Raw genomic sequence first — 13,654 nt, 5'->3', positions numbered from 1 at the left:
CGGGCACAACCACATGCTGTGTGTGTGGCGGTGGCTCTGTTTGGAGACTTGCTTCCGTAATCCCTCATAATCCATTGCTCTTAGCCACTGTATGCCTCTAAATCCCAGCGCTAAGAGCAAGAAATGAGCATGGTAATCTGGGGGGGGGGGGGACGCATCTGATTTCACCTTATAAAGAAAGGCTGGCGGTGAATTATTTGCAAAAGACATAAATAACCAATCATTAAAAATCATTACTTTGGTACCACCATGCTTCAGCACTTTTCCTTTATGAAACTGTAGTCTCACTTCTGAAATGGCGACACAATTAGTTAAAATAGCACCAACTTTGTTTCTTAGGAGCTTTTTATTCATATAGATAGTTGATTTTCTTAATATATTTTCACAGCTACTGTCCCAACATTTTAAGACACAAGAAATGTGATATTAAGAAGTGACACAGTGATTAATGTGGAACATGTGGCTCCGAATACTTTTGTGTTTGATCTCGATGTCTGACAATTTAAATATGGCCACAACACCGACCGATGAGAAATGTCAGCTTTTCTCACACGTAATGTTTTACACCAATCTGTCCTGAAAATGTCAATTGATTTTGAAGTTGACCTTCAAGAACAAACAGCATTTGAAACCTTCTATTACAGACATCGCTGCTAATGTAATCACGCATAGAGACTGCACACAAGCAGGAAAATATATGCTGCGAACGCACACGCAAACCTACACACACACACACACACACACACACACACACACACACACAGTTTTAGGCTAATTCGGTGGATGAGATGAGACAGATGATATTACCTTGGCTGGGTTTCTGTTCAGTGGTTTGCACTGGTGTTTCAGGTGCACCTGTTCTTTGTGTGGAAAGTTGTAATTACCAGTGTTTACTGCCAGCCAGAGAGTAGAAGGGCAGCTCACATCTGCGCACTCCCACGTCTGCATCCTGCTGCCATGAACAAACAGAAACACACATGGATACGCAGTCTTACAACAGTTGGACACCATTTATTTCATTTTTTTTTTGTATCTAAAAAAGCAAGTACGTATATACAGTATGCTCATGTGAGTTTTTGTATCTCCCCTTCTAGTTCAATGAGAAGGCCGACGCTGTTGTTCCGTGCTTCAGGACTTTAGTCCAAGCCAATGTTCGGAACAAGAAGATCTTCAAGGAGGCCGTCATGCATATGCAAGCCAAAGGAACCACAGATTATAAATCTGGCTTCACATTTGCCTTTGAACAGCTTCTCAATGTAAGAGCCAAGAAGCCTTTTTCAGGGATGGGCAGACGCAAGGGGTGAATGTCTGTCTGTGTGCCTACAGAAAGTCGCTGGAACTACGTACTAAAGCTCCATCATGTTATTATACACCCTGTCAGATCCAGTTAAAAAAAAAAAAACTGAATTAGCAGTGATAAAACAGTGGCGACAGTGAGCAGTCCAGGTTTGTATAAGACATTTCCAGAGTTCTGTCATTGTCGAATGTAGGTCTGATAATAACTGCTGTTGCGACGGAGTGACACTAACGTTTGCGGCAGCCAGCACCGCGGTGAGGTCTGACAGCAGCAGGCGTCCACGTGCTCTCGACACAGGTGCTGCCTCAGCTCCGTATGCTGCTGTGTATTTTAAGAGGCTGCCACCCTAATGGGCTCTGATGGGATGATTGATGAGCGCTCAGCGCGGCCCAGAGGAGATCAGCCACAGACACTTTATATTCCTCTGGTGGGCTTGGAGGCACAGAGCCAAGTGCCAGCTGCCCCCCCCCCCCCCCCCCCCCCCCACACACACACACACACACACACACACACACACACACACACACACACACACACACACACACACACACACACACACACACACCTTCTCTTGCCAGCAGAATGAGAAATAAAAAGGCCTGTTTAATCGCTGTCTGTGGCAGACTCGCTTTCGTGATTGGTGGCAGAAGCACAATAAAAATATGTAATTGTAGCAATATTATTTATCTTTATTAGAATCTTGTCAGATTGACATGCCACTGGCTTGCATATTAATGGCAGCTGCTGTGCAAGCAGGCGGGGGAAGTTTGTATCAAAGCTGAATGCTAAAATTTGGTGCCTGGCTTTGAGCATATAATGCTTAAATCAAATGTACCGCTAGAGTAATGTTGTGTACTCCAAATGAAATCCTAAAATGATGATAATATAAGGAAGGAACCAACCAGTAAATGTGTAACTGTATGATGAAAAGCAAAGAATACAAGTTTATTGCAAACAAAATATAGTATGTGAGAATCCCTCCCTTCCATGTGCTCATTACATGATGATGTTAATAATGTTTCATTAACAAAGATTTCCAGGACAGACATTGATATCTTTCATCCTACACTGAAAATTTTAATTTACCAAGTTAACCTGCAGCATTAAATATAATAATACAGTACATTTATTGTGATATTTGAGTATTTAATGATTTTAAAAAAACTGGTTTTGGGACATGGTAACCAGTTAAAGAGCAGACATTACTAAACACATGGTGTCAAAAAAATAGAAAAGGAAACATATAAAATAAAAATAAGTAGCAACAGGTGACTCTTAGCAATAAATGCATTGTGTTAACTTGCATTTTGCTTCTTTGACATATTTATCACAATACCAGACCGTTTTTAAATGATGTGTTAGCATGATCACATTCCTCTTTCATTCTTGCATATTCCCTAACCTGTCTCGCTGCCTCTTTCTTTGCTCTTCTCTCTTCATCTGCCACAGGAGAGCAGTGCCCCGAGGGCCAACTGCAATAAGATGATAATGATGTTTACAGATGGCGGGGAGGATCGTGCACAGGAAATCTTTGAGAAGTACAACTGGCCCAACAAAACAGTGAGTCTGTCCCAATAAGGCTGTTATCTGTTCGTCTACATCACTCTGCCATCCCAAGGGATCATGCATGTCCAGAAACTGTCTTAGCTGTCTTTTCCTTCCCCGTCTCCCACCGTGTTCTGCTGGCATTGTCTCATTATTCAAGGTTTCAAGGATCATTTATTGTCACGATGCAACGCCGGGATGCACAACAAAATTCAGTTGTAGCCCATTTGCAACACAACAAACGCACGATAAACAAACCGGTAGTACATTCCTGTCGTGCATTCTTTCGAATTTGCATCGTAAGGAATGTAAACGGCAGCAACAAAAACAATTCTCTGGGCAGATAATATGGCCGACGTCTTCACATTAACAAAAATGCAACATGAGGAAAACAATGTCCATCATCTTGAACGATGAACGATGGAGCCAGGTTCTCTGTGAAGACGTGGGCTCAAAAGTCACCGACCTCCCGCTGCTTTCATCCATCTTATTTTACTGCAACCGGGCATCAGACAGCCAGCAGTAGGCTGGGTAGTGGAGTAGCCTCAGGTCCTAGCTGGGTTAGCTTAGCTTCCATCTCTTTCTCTCTGTTTTGATTTTTTTTTTTTTTCCTCTTGTGATTCATCCATTTGACCTTTCTTCAACTCTCTCATTCCATCTCTCCCTGTCTGTTTCTCTCTGTCTCTCTCTCTCTCTCTCTCTCCTCTTCGGTCTCTTTTGTTGTGCTGCTGGTGTTAACAGCTCTGACCTGCTGACTAATTAGCCACTTTATCATCAGAGCATATAAAATTACAGCCAATAGATACTCAGTTTGTGTCTTTGTTCCGGCGTTGCTTTCACTTCCACCCTCCTTTCTCCACTTAACAGGCCTCCAATATTTATTCTTACACCCGTTACTATTCTGTTGCCTCATGAGGGCTGCTGTCACACAGGAATAATCTGCAGTTTGACAACTCTCTATCCTCGTGTTGGTGACATTTGTGTGAGTTGACTGGGAGGCTAATCTAAGATTTGTGCATTGTAGTTGTCACATGACAGTGACCTTATTGCCATCCAGAAGAACGTTTGAGTGGTCTTGTGTTTGCTCTACTAGCTGTCTCTGCAGGAAGTTTGTTTTTTTGGCTATTTATTCTGACGTTGACTTCTTTTCATTCTTTTTTTTCCCCCTCGATCCAGGTTCGTGTCTTCACCTTCTCTGTTGGTCAGCATAATTATGATGTCACCCCTTTGCAGTGGATAGCTTGTGCCAATAAAGGTATATGGATAAGGTGTTTTTTTATCAAAGCATTATGTTTGTATGTACATGTAAAAGAGAAATATGGGTTGGTGCAGGGTTAGTGGTTTGATCGCTGCCTCCTTGTGTCCACATTGATATAGATTTTATAGATGGACACATTTTTTCCATCGTATTCATCATCTACTGGGTACCCCTGAGCAATACATCATTAAAGGAAACACTTGTTTGAAGCATTATTGTGAATGGCATTGTCTCAGGGTCAAGTCATTCTCAAGTGGGAAATGCAAAGCCCAGTCATTCAACAAAAGAACTACAAAGGAATGTGTTGTGGTTCTGTTGAGTCAGTCTGACTCCCGTCCCTCTTGCTGTGAGGTCGCACTGCTTACTTTATAACTAAAAGTGTGACTAATAGCCCCCTCACATTTAGTTTTTTGCTAGGACCCTGTGACATCACTGTTGGATGTGGTTTTACATTTAACGCCCACCTCTGACCATGCCTCTCAGGGATGCCCTCTGTGGTCAGATGTGAAACACACTTGAATCTTTTAAACCAGAAAAGTCCAGAAACACACTAGCTTGGTGTCAAGTTACTCTTTAACTGTTTTCGGATACATATTGATAGAATTCAATTTAATATTTAAACCTGCTTGCCCCATTACAAACCCACCATCACTAAGATTTGTCTTGCCGCACATGATTTTCAACATAATATTTTATTCATCCAAAGCAGCCACAGTTCCTAAAATAACCCAGCAAACAGGCAGCTCTGCCTCTGACAACCCATATGATTCAGCCGCTCTTCCTGTTAGCTACATTGTCTGCTTGAATCTCATCTTGACTCACCACATTAAATCCCAACCTAACTCAGACTGCTGTTTCTGTGCTCAGTTTGGAACACAGTTATATTTTTTTAATCCCCCCCCCCCCCCCTCTTCTCCTCTTCTCTTTTTGGGCCTTGATTTAATATTGTTTTCTCAGTGTTTCAGTTTATCTGAAGCTGCTCCTTCATAAGGCCTTTAGTCGCCTGTGTGAAGCCTCGGCTAACTGCTGCTGCTGATTAGCTTATTGCCAGTGGAGCCGAGTGCTTCAGAAGTATCTTCCCATAAGTTGTTATTAATTAGCAGGAGGAGTCTGGTTGCAAGATGATTACCGTGCCATCTCCCTGTCAGGCAGGGGAAAGTCCAGGATTACGCCTCTGTGCCAACATGCTCTCTGCTGTTCGCGACTGTAGTGATTACCGTGGTACTAAAGTCTATGCCAACATGAGACAATACTGTTGACACACCACCCTCAATGGAGCTGTCCTCTCATATCTTCAGCACTTATTACTCTTTTGGTATCTCACTCCAACAGAGCCAGCTCCCTGACACTTTCACAGGCCCTAACCCTTCACCCGTGTCACACACATTTGTCAAAACGCAGTAACGCACACAAGCACAAAAACACACAACTAGGCCACTTGGAGATGCTAGCTGTTGTCTCACTTGAGCTTCAATCCCATTTTAAGAAGAAAGTAACCTCTCTGTGACTCTGAGCACAATGGAACCATTTCTCCACGCTCGCACACAGTGCAAAAAAAAAAAGAAAATGGAATGGAAAGGAGAGTTGTCTTAAAAGAAAATAGGTGAAAGCAAATACAATATCCTCATACTGCCACAAAAGTGCTGTTTATAATCCAAAAGAAGGGACAAAACATCCCATAACTTCAAGATGGGTATCCATAAAGAAGCATGGTTGGAGGTTTATTGGATGCAATTACAGCAGTTTTTATGGTGTCAACAAATACGAATATTGAATATGTATATGAAGTAGTGTATTCTGGTCTACCTAGGACGAAAAATACATAGTCATACTGAAAACAGCATACCCTTTATTTTATGTTTTATTTTTATTAACCATTATTTTGCCAAGAGACTTCCATTGAGATGTTGAATCTCTTTTGTCAGGGGGTCCTGACCAAGATTGCGGCGTTAAAGTTTCACAACATAAAAAGACAGAAAACTGAATTTTTTTTAAAAACAACATAAAATCATAACGTACATAAAGAGACGACAAACCAATCAATCAAATAATGTTGATCATTATCAGGATAATTCAGTGCTCAAATGATCCTTAATCCTGTTTTTAACGTCTTGCATGCTTATAGAATAATCTAGTTTATAAAGTAGCTCAGTAGCTTACCTGAAGGTCCAAAAACGTTGCGGTTTCCAGGGATAGGTGCTTAATTTGTCTGCAAGATAGGAGGTTGCAGCTACAATTATTGGTGTCAGTAGGGAACATAGATAAGGGAACATCTCTCTCAAATCAAACGCAGCACGATACACCGAATCCAACATTTTCAAAGTGAATGATCTTGCATCCAAATGTAAAATATCACCATAATTAATTGCCGATAGAAACGTCGCTTTAATTCATTTTTTTTCCCCTCAAACAGCAGACGTTTGTTGAGGAGATCTACATTACAGTCTTACTTTTTTAGTTTGCACCCATATCTTACCCTCTTCACGTCTCGCTGAGCGTTGCCCTACACCCACAGATACCACCTCTCTGGAACACTGCCAAAAGCACTGGGATAAACTACTGCTCTGAACAAAATTATAATTATAAGTATGTGTGCCCCGCGTGTGCAGACGATGCGTATGTATGGGCATAATGTCGGCATGCTCAAATGTGCAAATGAATGAGACGGAGAAGGCAAATCTCGACACAAACCACTGTGGCACAGTGCATAATGTGACAAAAATAATGAGAGTCATCTCAGCCTTTTTAACATTCTGGGGATGCTGTCTCCATTTCACCGCTCTTTGTATAAACACTCATGGCTTTAATAGCTTGGGGAGCGGCGTGGTTATTGACCCAGTCGGTCATTTTCCTTCATTCCTAATCAGCAGCAGCGGTGCCTGGGGCTCAGCATTCCCAACGAGCTTCCACATTTACATCCTGCAGCACAACCATGAGTGTAGAGAGGTCAATGGCCACAAGCTCTACCATGCCTGCTTGGCCCGACACCATCAGCTGGAGATGATGGCATTACGTGTACCTAATAGCACGGTGGAGATTAGACTCCAATCTACAAATGGATCGCTTTTGTACACGCTGTGACTGTTTCAATCTTTAAAAAGGGGGCAGAATGTGACGCAGACGGGCACCGTGACGCAGGCTGTATGCAAAGCGTTCTGTTGGAAAAGTGTATTGATTTTCTCCTCTTCATCTTTAGGTTACTACTTTGAAATTCCATCAATTGGAGCCATCAGAATCAACACGCAGGTAAGGTATACGGGATACTGAATGCACATTTATGAATCCACAAAAAAAAAAAAAAAAAAGAAGATAAGCGAGAAGCTAGTCCAGTTCTCCTTCATTTGACGATGATTATACAGATTGTAAGATAAGTATTCCATAACAAACGGACAGAAGACGATGCAGCTGGACAACTGCAGAAAGGGAAGTGACAGAGTTGGAGATGGAGTGATAACGAATAGGGTTGTGGACTCTCTGAGAATGTTTCTGGACGCTCTGAAGTAAAGGCTTTCAGATCTCTTGCTCTTTTTCTATCACACTGTCTTTCACACACACACACACACACACACACACACACACCTTAGGATCCTCACACACCCAGGGTCCTGCTACCCCCCCCACTCTTGCTTGAGGCACTACGAGCTTCTGGAGGCCCTTGGGATAACCTCATTCCAGCTGTAGAAATTGACTCAGTTGCTGGAGGTGGGGAGTTACAGCACATCCCTCCTCCCCCTCCCCCCCCCCCCCCCCCCCTCCGACCCGGTGAGCGTTCAGGCCCTAGAATTACTGTCAGCTGTTCCATTAACTCCAGCATATTTATATTCCGAGAACTGCCACTTACTCTATTAGGTTTTCTGAAGGTGGGTGACTACAGCTCTCTGTATAGGCCCAGAAGACACATTATTTAATCACACTCTGCCCTTCAACATCACACACTCATCACATAGTCTCACTTGACTAAGATGGCAACATTCAAATAACAGATGGACCATAGATGGCAAGGATATTATTATTCAAACTGTCCTGACTCATGCGATTATGTAGGAAGAGTGGAATAGTCTTGAAAATGAATGTCAATGTTTTGTGTGTCTGCGTAGTTAATAGACTGTAGTTATAGTGACTGGTGTCATCCATTCTGGCTTCTTTGTGTAGATCTCTCAGTGGACCAACAATAGGGCTTTAACTAGGATGTTTGTCTTTGGAAGAGTCCCTGTCTGCAATCATGGTTGTCACGATACCCAGAGAGACAATAGCATTTAATCAACGCGTAGGGATGTTGCTGGAGTCTATGTGGCTCCGGTTCCTCTGGACCACATCTCCAGTTGCCGGCTTTTTATGTTTCCTAGATTGTTCTAGCCAGGCGGAAAATTTTCCCTCTATCCCGTGAAAAGGTCTGGCTGTCATCGCCCTGATGGAATATCTCCCTGTGGCGCGTTAAACCGGACTTTTATTGAGCTAATAATAGAATAGGTTACGCCTGTCAGCACCTCACTGTTCAGGCGATGGAAAAACAAATGGTCAAAAGCATAATACCGAAATAGCTGTGTGCTTCTACAGGGAGCCCCTTTTCTCTATTGAGGGTAGACACAAGGGTCAGAAATTTGCGGTTTCAGTTTTTTTTGGCGCAAAATGATGGAAATTTGACCCCGAGAGAGCGGCTGTCCACTTATCTGTTTTTACATTTGATTGTATTGCGTTGTAACATAAGGGTAAACATTCGCCTTTATAACTCACCGACTGCTGAATAGGATAGCAGGGTTTTGTGTTTTTGTAAATGTTTGCAGACATATTCACAGTCTGTACGATCAGAGAACAGCGTTTGCTGTCTCTGGTCTTTATAGCGACTAGACTCTAAAGGCTGTTAGCGTGACGGTCCCGACTGCGCAGTTGCATCATATGTCATGAGTTCAATCACTCAATAATTGCACCAATTACACATCACATCTAAAAAGAAACTATAGGTTGTTTCCAAGACAATGACATGTCGGCCGTTGTGCGTGGTGGCTCCTGAGAACGGAAGAAATAAACTGTATATGATGTATTACTAGTAGACTTAACCCCTCACCTCTATTCACAATAGCTGTGGGACATTCTCCTAGTGCCAGCGATGACAGTAGAGCCTCTGGGAGAATGGCCTGTTTGCACGTCGTGCCACTGACACCCTTAATGTGTTTTTAATAGCTCCTTCATAATGATGAGAAACGGCCGTGAGTGGTTTAGGACTGGAGGCTTTATGGCTCGGCAGGACCGGGATGCTGCTGCTGCTGGTGGCTCACTGGTTTATGTGGTGACAGAGAGGAGGCTGGTCAGGGTCTTATAGTTTTATGACAGATGAACGTTGGCTCTTCCAGCTCTTTGCTTTTACCGCCTCTGCACGACAAGCGCTATAAACGCTTGTTTGATTGTACGTGTTTGTTGTGTTTGGTCTCGCGAGCATGTCGTGTTTTTTTGCCGTCGCAGGAGTACCTGGATGTCCTGGGTCGTCCCATGGCGCTGGCTGGGACTAAAGCAAAGCAGGTGCAGTGGACAAACGTCTACCAGGATGCTCTGGTGAGAGAAAACTTAGAAAAAGACATTTTATTTGAATTGAACCGTAAAGTAGCCGTTATAGAATTCAACCAAATATTTCTCATTCTATGTTACATCATTTAATCCATAGATCCAAAGCTATTCAGATGATGACCTTTTAAATTTGTTCGAAAAACGAGCATGGTTGCATCCTACAAAGTAATTCTGGTGTCACAATCTTTTAGTCTATTCAATTCTACTTCTTATCGTTTAAAAAGTTTTAACCGAGTTAAAATTGCAGTTGATTTATTTGGGGCTTATCGTGTTTATTGGTTTGGATTTTTAATTACACACTATATATATATATATATATATATATATATATATATATATATATATATATATATATATATATAAATATATATATATATATAAAGGTCTTTTAAAACAGATTTATAATATGCTTTTTCAGGGTTTGGGCCTTGTCATCACTGGAACGATGCCGGTCTTCAACCTCACTGTTGATACTGCCAGCTCTCAGGTAAAAACAACACTGCAATACAAGGAGCTTAAAATAGCTGCACTTTTTATCCTTACACAGCACACGGACGTGATGATTCATACCCCAGCTCATCCGTCACATTAATGAGCCTTTACCTCTATCATTATATTAGAACAATGTTTTCATCGTCATTCTCGTTGTTAAGGCGACACAAGGTTATTCAAACAGGAGAAGGAGTTTGAGTAGCTGATGCGCTTCAGGTTTTATTCCCGTCTCTTTGCTGTTGTCGACCGTCATCAGTCATTTGTAATGGCGTCCGTACAGCTGCCGCTCTTCGAGGCAACACCTCCCCCCTGAGGTGACAGCAGACATCGCAGCCACCGGTCGGTACTATCATCCGGAGAGCACAGATATATCCAGCTTTCAATATCCATGACCAAAGTATTTACTGTGAGCTTATCACACCGGCTTGAAGCAATGGTGCAAACCGCCACAGTTTCAGATAGACTGTAAAAAAAAAAAATAGACTAATCAGATTGCTCTCAAAGTGATAAGTCAAAGATGGCATTGGGATGTTCTTAGTACTCTCACGGCACAGCTACCGGCTCTCTGTGATCCTCGGATGCCGGTGCGGTTGTGGATAAAATACTAATGATCACCTGATGTGTTTTTTTTTCCTACAGAACCAGCTCATCCTCGGAGTCATGGGAGTAGATATTGCAATCAACGAAATTAAAAGGAAGACGCCTACATACAGAGTGAGCACGTCGTACGCTCGATATCAGTCTCATATTACTTTAATATTGATTATTATTGAATCACTCTTCTTCTGTGCAGCTTGGAGCCAACGGCTACACCTTTGCCATCGACCCGAATGGCTACGTACTGCTGCACCCCAACCTGCGACCCAAAGTAGGTCCAGCTATGAACGCCGCCCCGCATTTAATCAGTTAATGTTCCTCTGAAGCCAAATTTTGACCTCCCCCCCCCCCCCCCCCCCCCCCCCCCCCCCTTCTGACTGACATTATACCCCTGCTCCTCCTCCTCGTCTTCGGCTGCTTTCTCGCTCTTGTTCAGATCTCTAACTTCAGGGAATCCGTCACTCTGGACTTTCTGGATGCAGAGCTGGAGGACAGTACCAAGGAGGAGGTAAAAACAACCTCTCTGAAACATCATTATTACTTTCAGCTTGTGTGTTTAATATGCATTTAGTTTAATCACTTTATTATTCAGTTGTTTTTCCTTTTTTATGTACTTGTATGTCCTCTCTCTCTCTCTTTCTCTCTCTCTCCTCTCTATCTCTCTCTCTCTCTCTGTCTCTCTCTCTCTCTATCTCTCTCTCTATCTCTCTCTCTCTCTCTCTCTCTCTCTCTCTCTGTCTCTCTCTCTTCAGATCCGTCGACAGATGATTGATGGCAAAACAGGGCAAAAGAAAATCAAGACGCTCATTAAGTCAGTTGATGAGGCAAGTCATCAATATATGAGACTCAATCATGATCCACTGTAGCACCTTCCCGAATAGTGTTGTAATGAACTTGAATGACTCAGTATGACTCAGTATGTTTAGTTGTTTCCCTCCAATTATGGGAAGCGAGATGTGCTGAGGATGTGACCGTGTTACGTGTTTCCTCTTTGTGGTTGTCAACAGCGGTACATCGACGAGGCCATGCGTACGTACACATGGACGCCTGTGGATGGCACAGATTACAGGTCTGTTTGAAATCAAACATGCATCAACTTGAAAGTGTGAAAGTCCAACTTTGATACTTTTGATTTGTCCAGTTTGAGTCACAAGTCTCAGATTCATGGTTGACAGCTGGTTACTCGCTCATCCGCCTTCTGTATTTGTATTAAATAATGAATCTGAATCACCCACATTAAAGAACAGTAGTTTCGCTCTCTCATAACAAACCTTCAACAGTACTCTAAGCACCAATTAATTGCATAGTTTATTCATCTCAAGACTTGGTTGAACATTTGAGGTTGCATCGTAATGACATTTCCTCCAGGCAACACTTTGCAAATTACAGTTTATGATATTCAATAGTCCTACAAAATGCCTGTGTGTTTTTTATTACATCTGCTGGCAGCGTGCCCGGTCCTGGCTGAGTTCACATGAGGCTTTCTCTGCACAATTCTATTTATTTCAACTCAAAGAGAAATTCCAGTGTATTTAACAATCCTCACGTGTTACAGTTTTTGCCTGCAACAGTCAAATCTAACTCTAACCAGACATCTAATGCTCTTCTCGGTCACTCATTTTACATTTTCGCGTTTAGGGACTTTCTTTACTCATAAAACTGGCGAAATTGGGTGTTTCTTTAAATCTAAATTTGCGTTATCTACTTTAGTCTGCTGTAGCTGTGGCTCAGTCTGATCCTGTTACAGTCACACTCTGATGTTCTATCTGTTCCAATTAATCCTCTTATTGGTTATATTTTAGCTTTGTATGGCACCACAGATTAAGAGATGGGACATGTATTTCTTTTTTTTTTTCTCCCTTTTGATTTATGGCTTTGGTAAGAGTAAATATTTACTAACATAAAGCATATGTAGGTCAAACTAACACTCCATAACTATGACATATTTCAAAGTGAAATTGATATTTCTCTTTCGTTTGAACCCTCTTGAAGTTTCACTCGATTTAAACAGAAACACAATCAGCTATGCGGCCCAAATGCCAAAGCATGTTTGATACTTCACAGAGGGCACTCGCTCCGAACGCGGTCGCTTTGCTGGAAAACAGCCGGACACCGGCCTTCTCACAGCAGGGTGGCATCGAGAATGTGCCAGATGTGCATTCTGAGAATTAGATTTCTGGGAATCAGCTTAAAATCCTCTGAATTGGAAACTTAAAACTGCTACTTCAGTAGTGGCTTCATGCGAGTGGGTGCAACTAAAAAATAAAACCCCAAAAGACTTATTTTTACTAGTCACTCACTGCTATTAAATGAAACTGACTTTCTCTCCATAAGTAATAGCCCACAGTGCTTAAATGTACCGTGTGTCGTTTGTAGCGTCGCTTGTTACCAAAGTTATGTTTCTTTTCTCATTTCTTAGCTTCTTCCGAGCAATAACACAGGTGGTTCATTAATTTACTTCCTCACAAAACATTTGGAAAGCCTGAATTGTTTAGATCCACATTTACTTTTTAGCGGTCTTCCTCTTCACAACCGTTTGCTGGTACATAGCTCTGTTTTTCTGCACATTAATGCCACCTGACAATCAGTGGAGGAGGCTGAAACGTCTACGTCACCGCACAAAGACAAACCAGGGATAATGAAAACATTGCTCCGTTGCGCTGCTAGGGGTCAAAAAGATTGATCCATCGCTGCCTAATGCCATCAGGTTAAAGAATAGTCGTAATCCATTTCACGGGACCTTTAAGCTGGTAGGCGAGTTTGAAAATGTGCATTCATAACGTGTTCCTGATTTTCTGTGTCTGCCTCGTTACCTCAGTCTAGGGTTGGTACTGCCCACATATAGTGAGAACCACATCAAGGCCAACCTGAGTGACCAGATCCTTCAGGTGCAGTGTAAGTAC

At 42.3% G+C, this 13,654-nt stretch overlaps 1 protein-coding gene across 2 annotated transcripts in view; it reads left to right on the top strand.

Annotated features, from left to right (window-relative positions):
- Positions 1-13,654, top strand: part of cacna2d2a (calcium channel, voltage-dependent, alpha 2/delta subunit 2a) — a 141,474-nt gene that overhangs the window by 114,696 nt on the left and 13,124 nt on the right. For both annotated transcript variants that reach the window (XM_068712219.1, XM_068712218.1), the window contains 12 exons: positions 1,095-1,256; positions 2,747-2,857; positions 4,019-4,097; positions 7,297-7,346; positions 9,561-9,650; positions 10,081-10,149; positions 10,794-10,868; positions 10,948-11,022; positions 11,188-11,259; positions 11,504-11,575; positions 11,759-11,820; positions 13,570-13,646. In XM_068712219.1, the coding sequence (XP_068568320.1) occupies positions 1,095-1,256; positions 2,747-2,857; positions 4,019-4,097; positions 7,297-7,346; positions 9,561-9,650; positions 10,081-10,149; positions 10,794-10,868; positions 10,948-11,022; positions 11,188-11,259; positions 11,504-11,575; positions 11,759-11,820; positions 13,570-13,646 (994 nt within the window). The remainder of the gene's footprint in view (positions 1-1,094; positions 1,257-2,746; positions 2,858-4,018; positions 4,098-7,296; positions 7,347-9,560; positions 9,651-10,080; positions 10,150-10,793; positions 10,869-10,947; positions 11,023-11,187; positions 11,260-11,503; positions 11,576-11,758; positions 11,821-13,569; positions 13,647-13,654) is intronic.

This window comes from Cebidichthys violaceus, unplaced genomic scaffold (assembly GCF_023349555.1).
Source record: "Cebidichthys violaceus isolate CVI_PGR_0920_01 unplaced genomic scaffold, fCebVio1.0.p SCAF_17, whole genome shotgun sequence".
Taxonomy (NCBI): domain Eukaryota; kingdom Metazoa; phylum Chordata; class Actinopteri; order Perciformes; family Stichaeidae; genus Cebidichthys; species Cebidichthys violaceus.
This window is presented reverse-complemented; position numbering and strand designations above follow the sequence as displayed.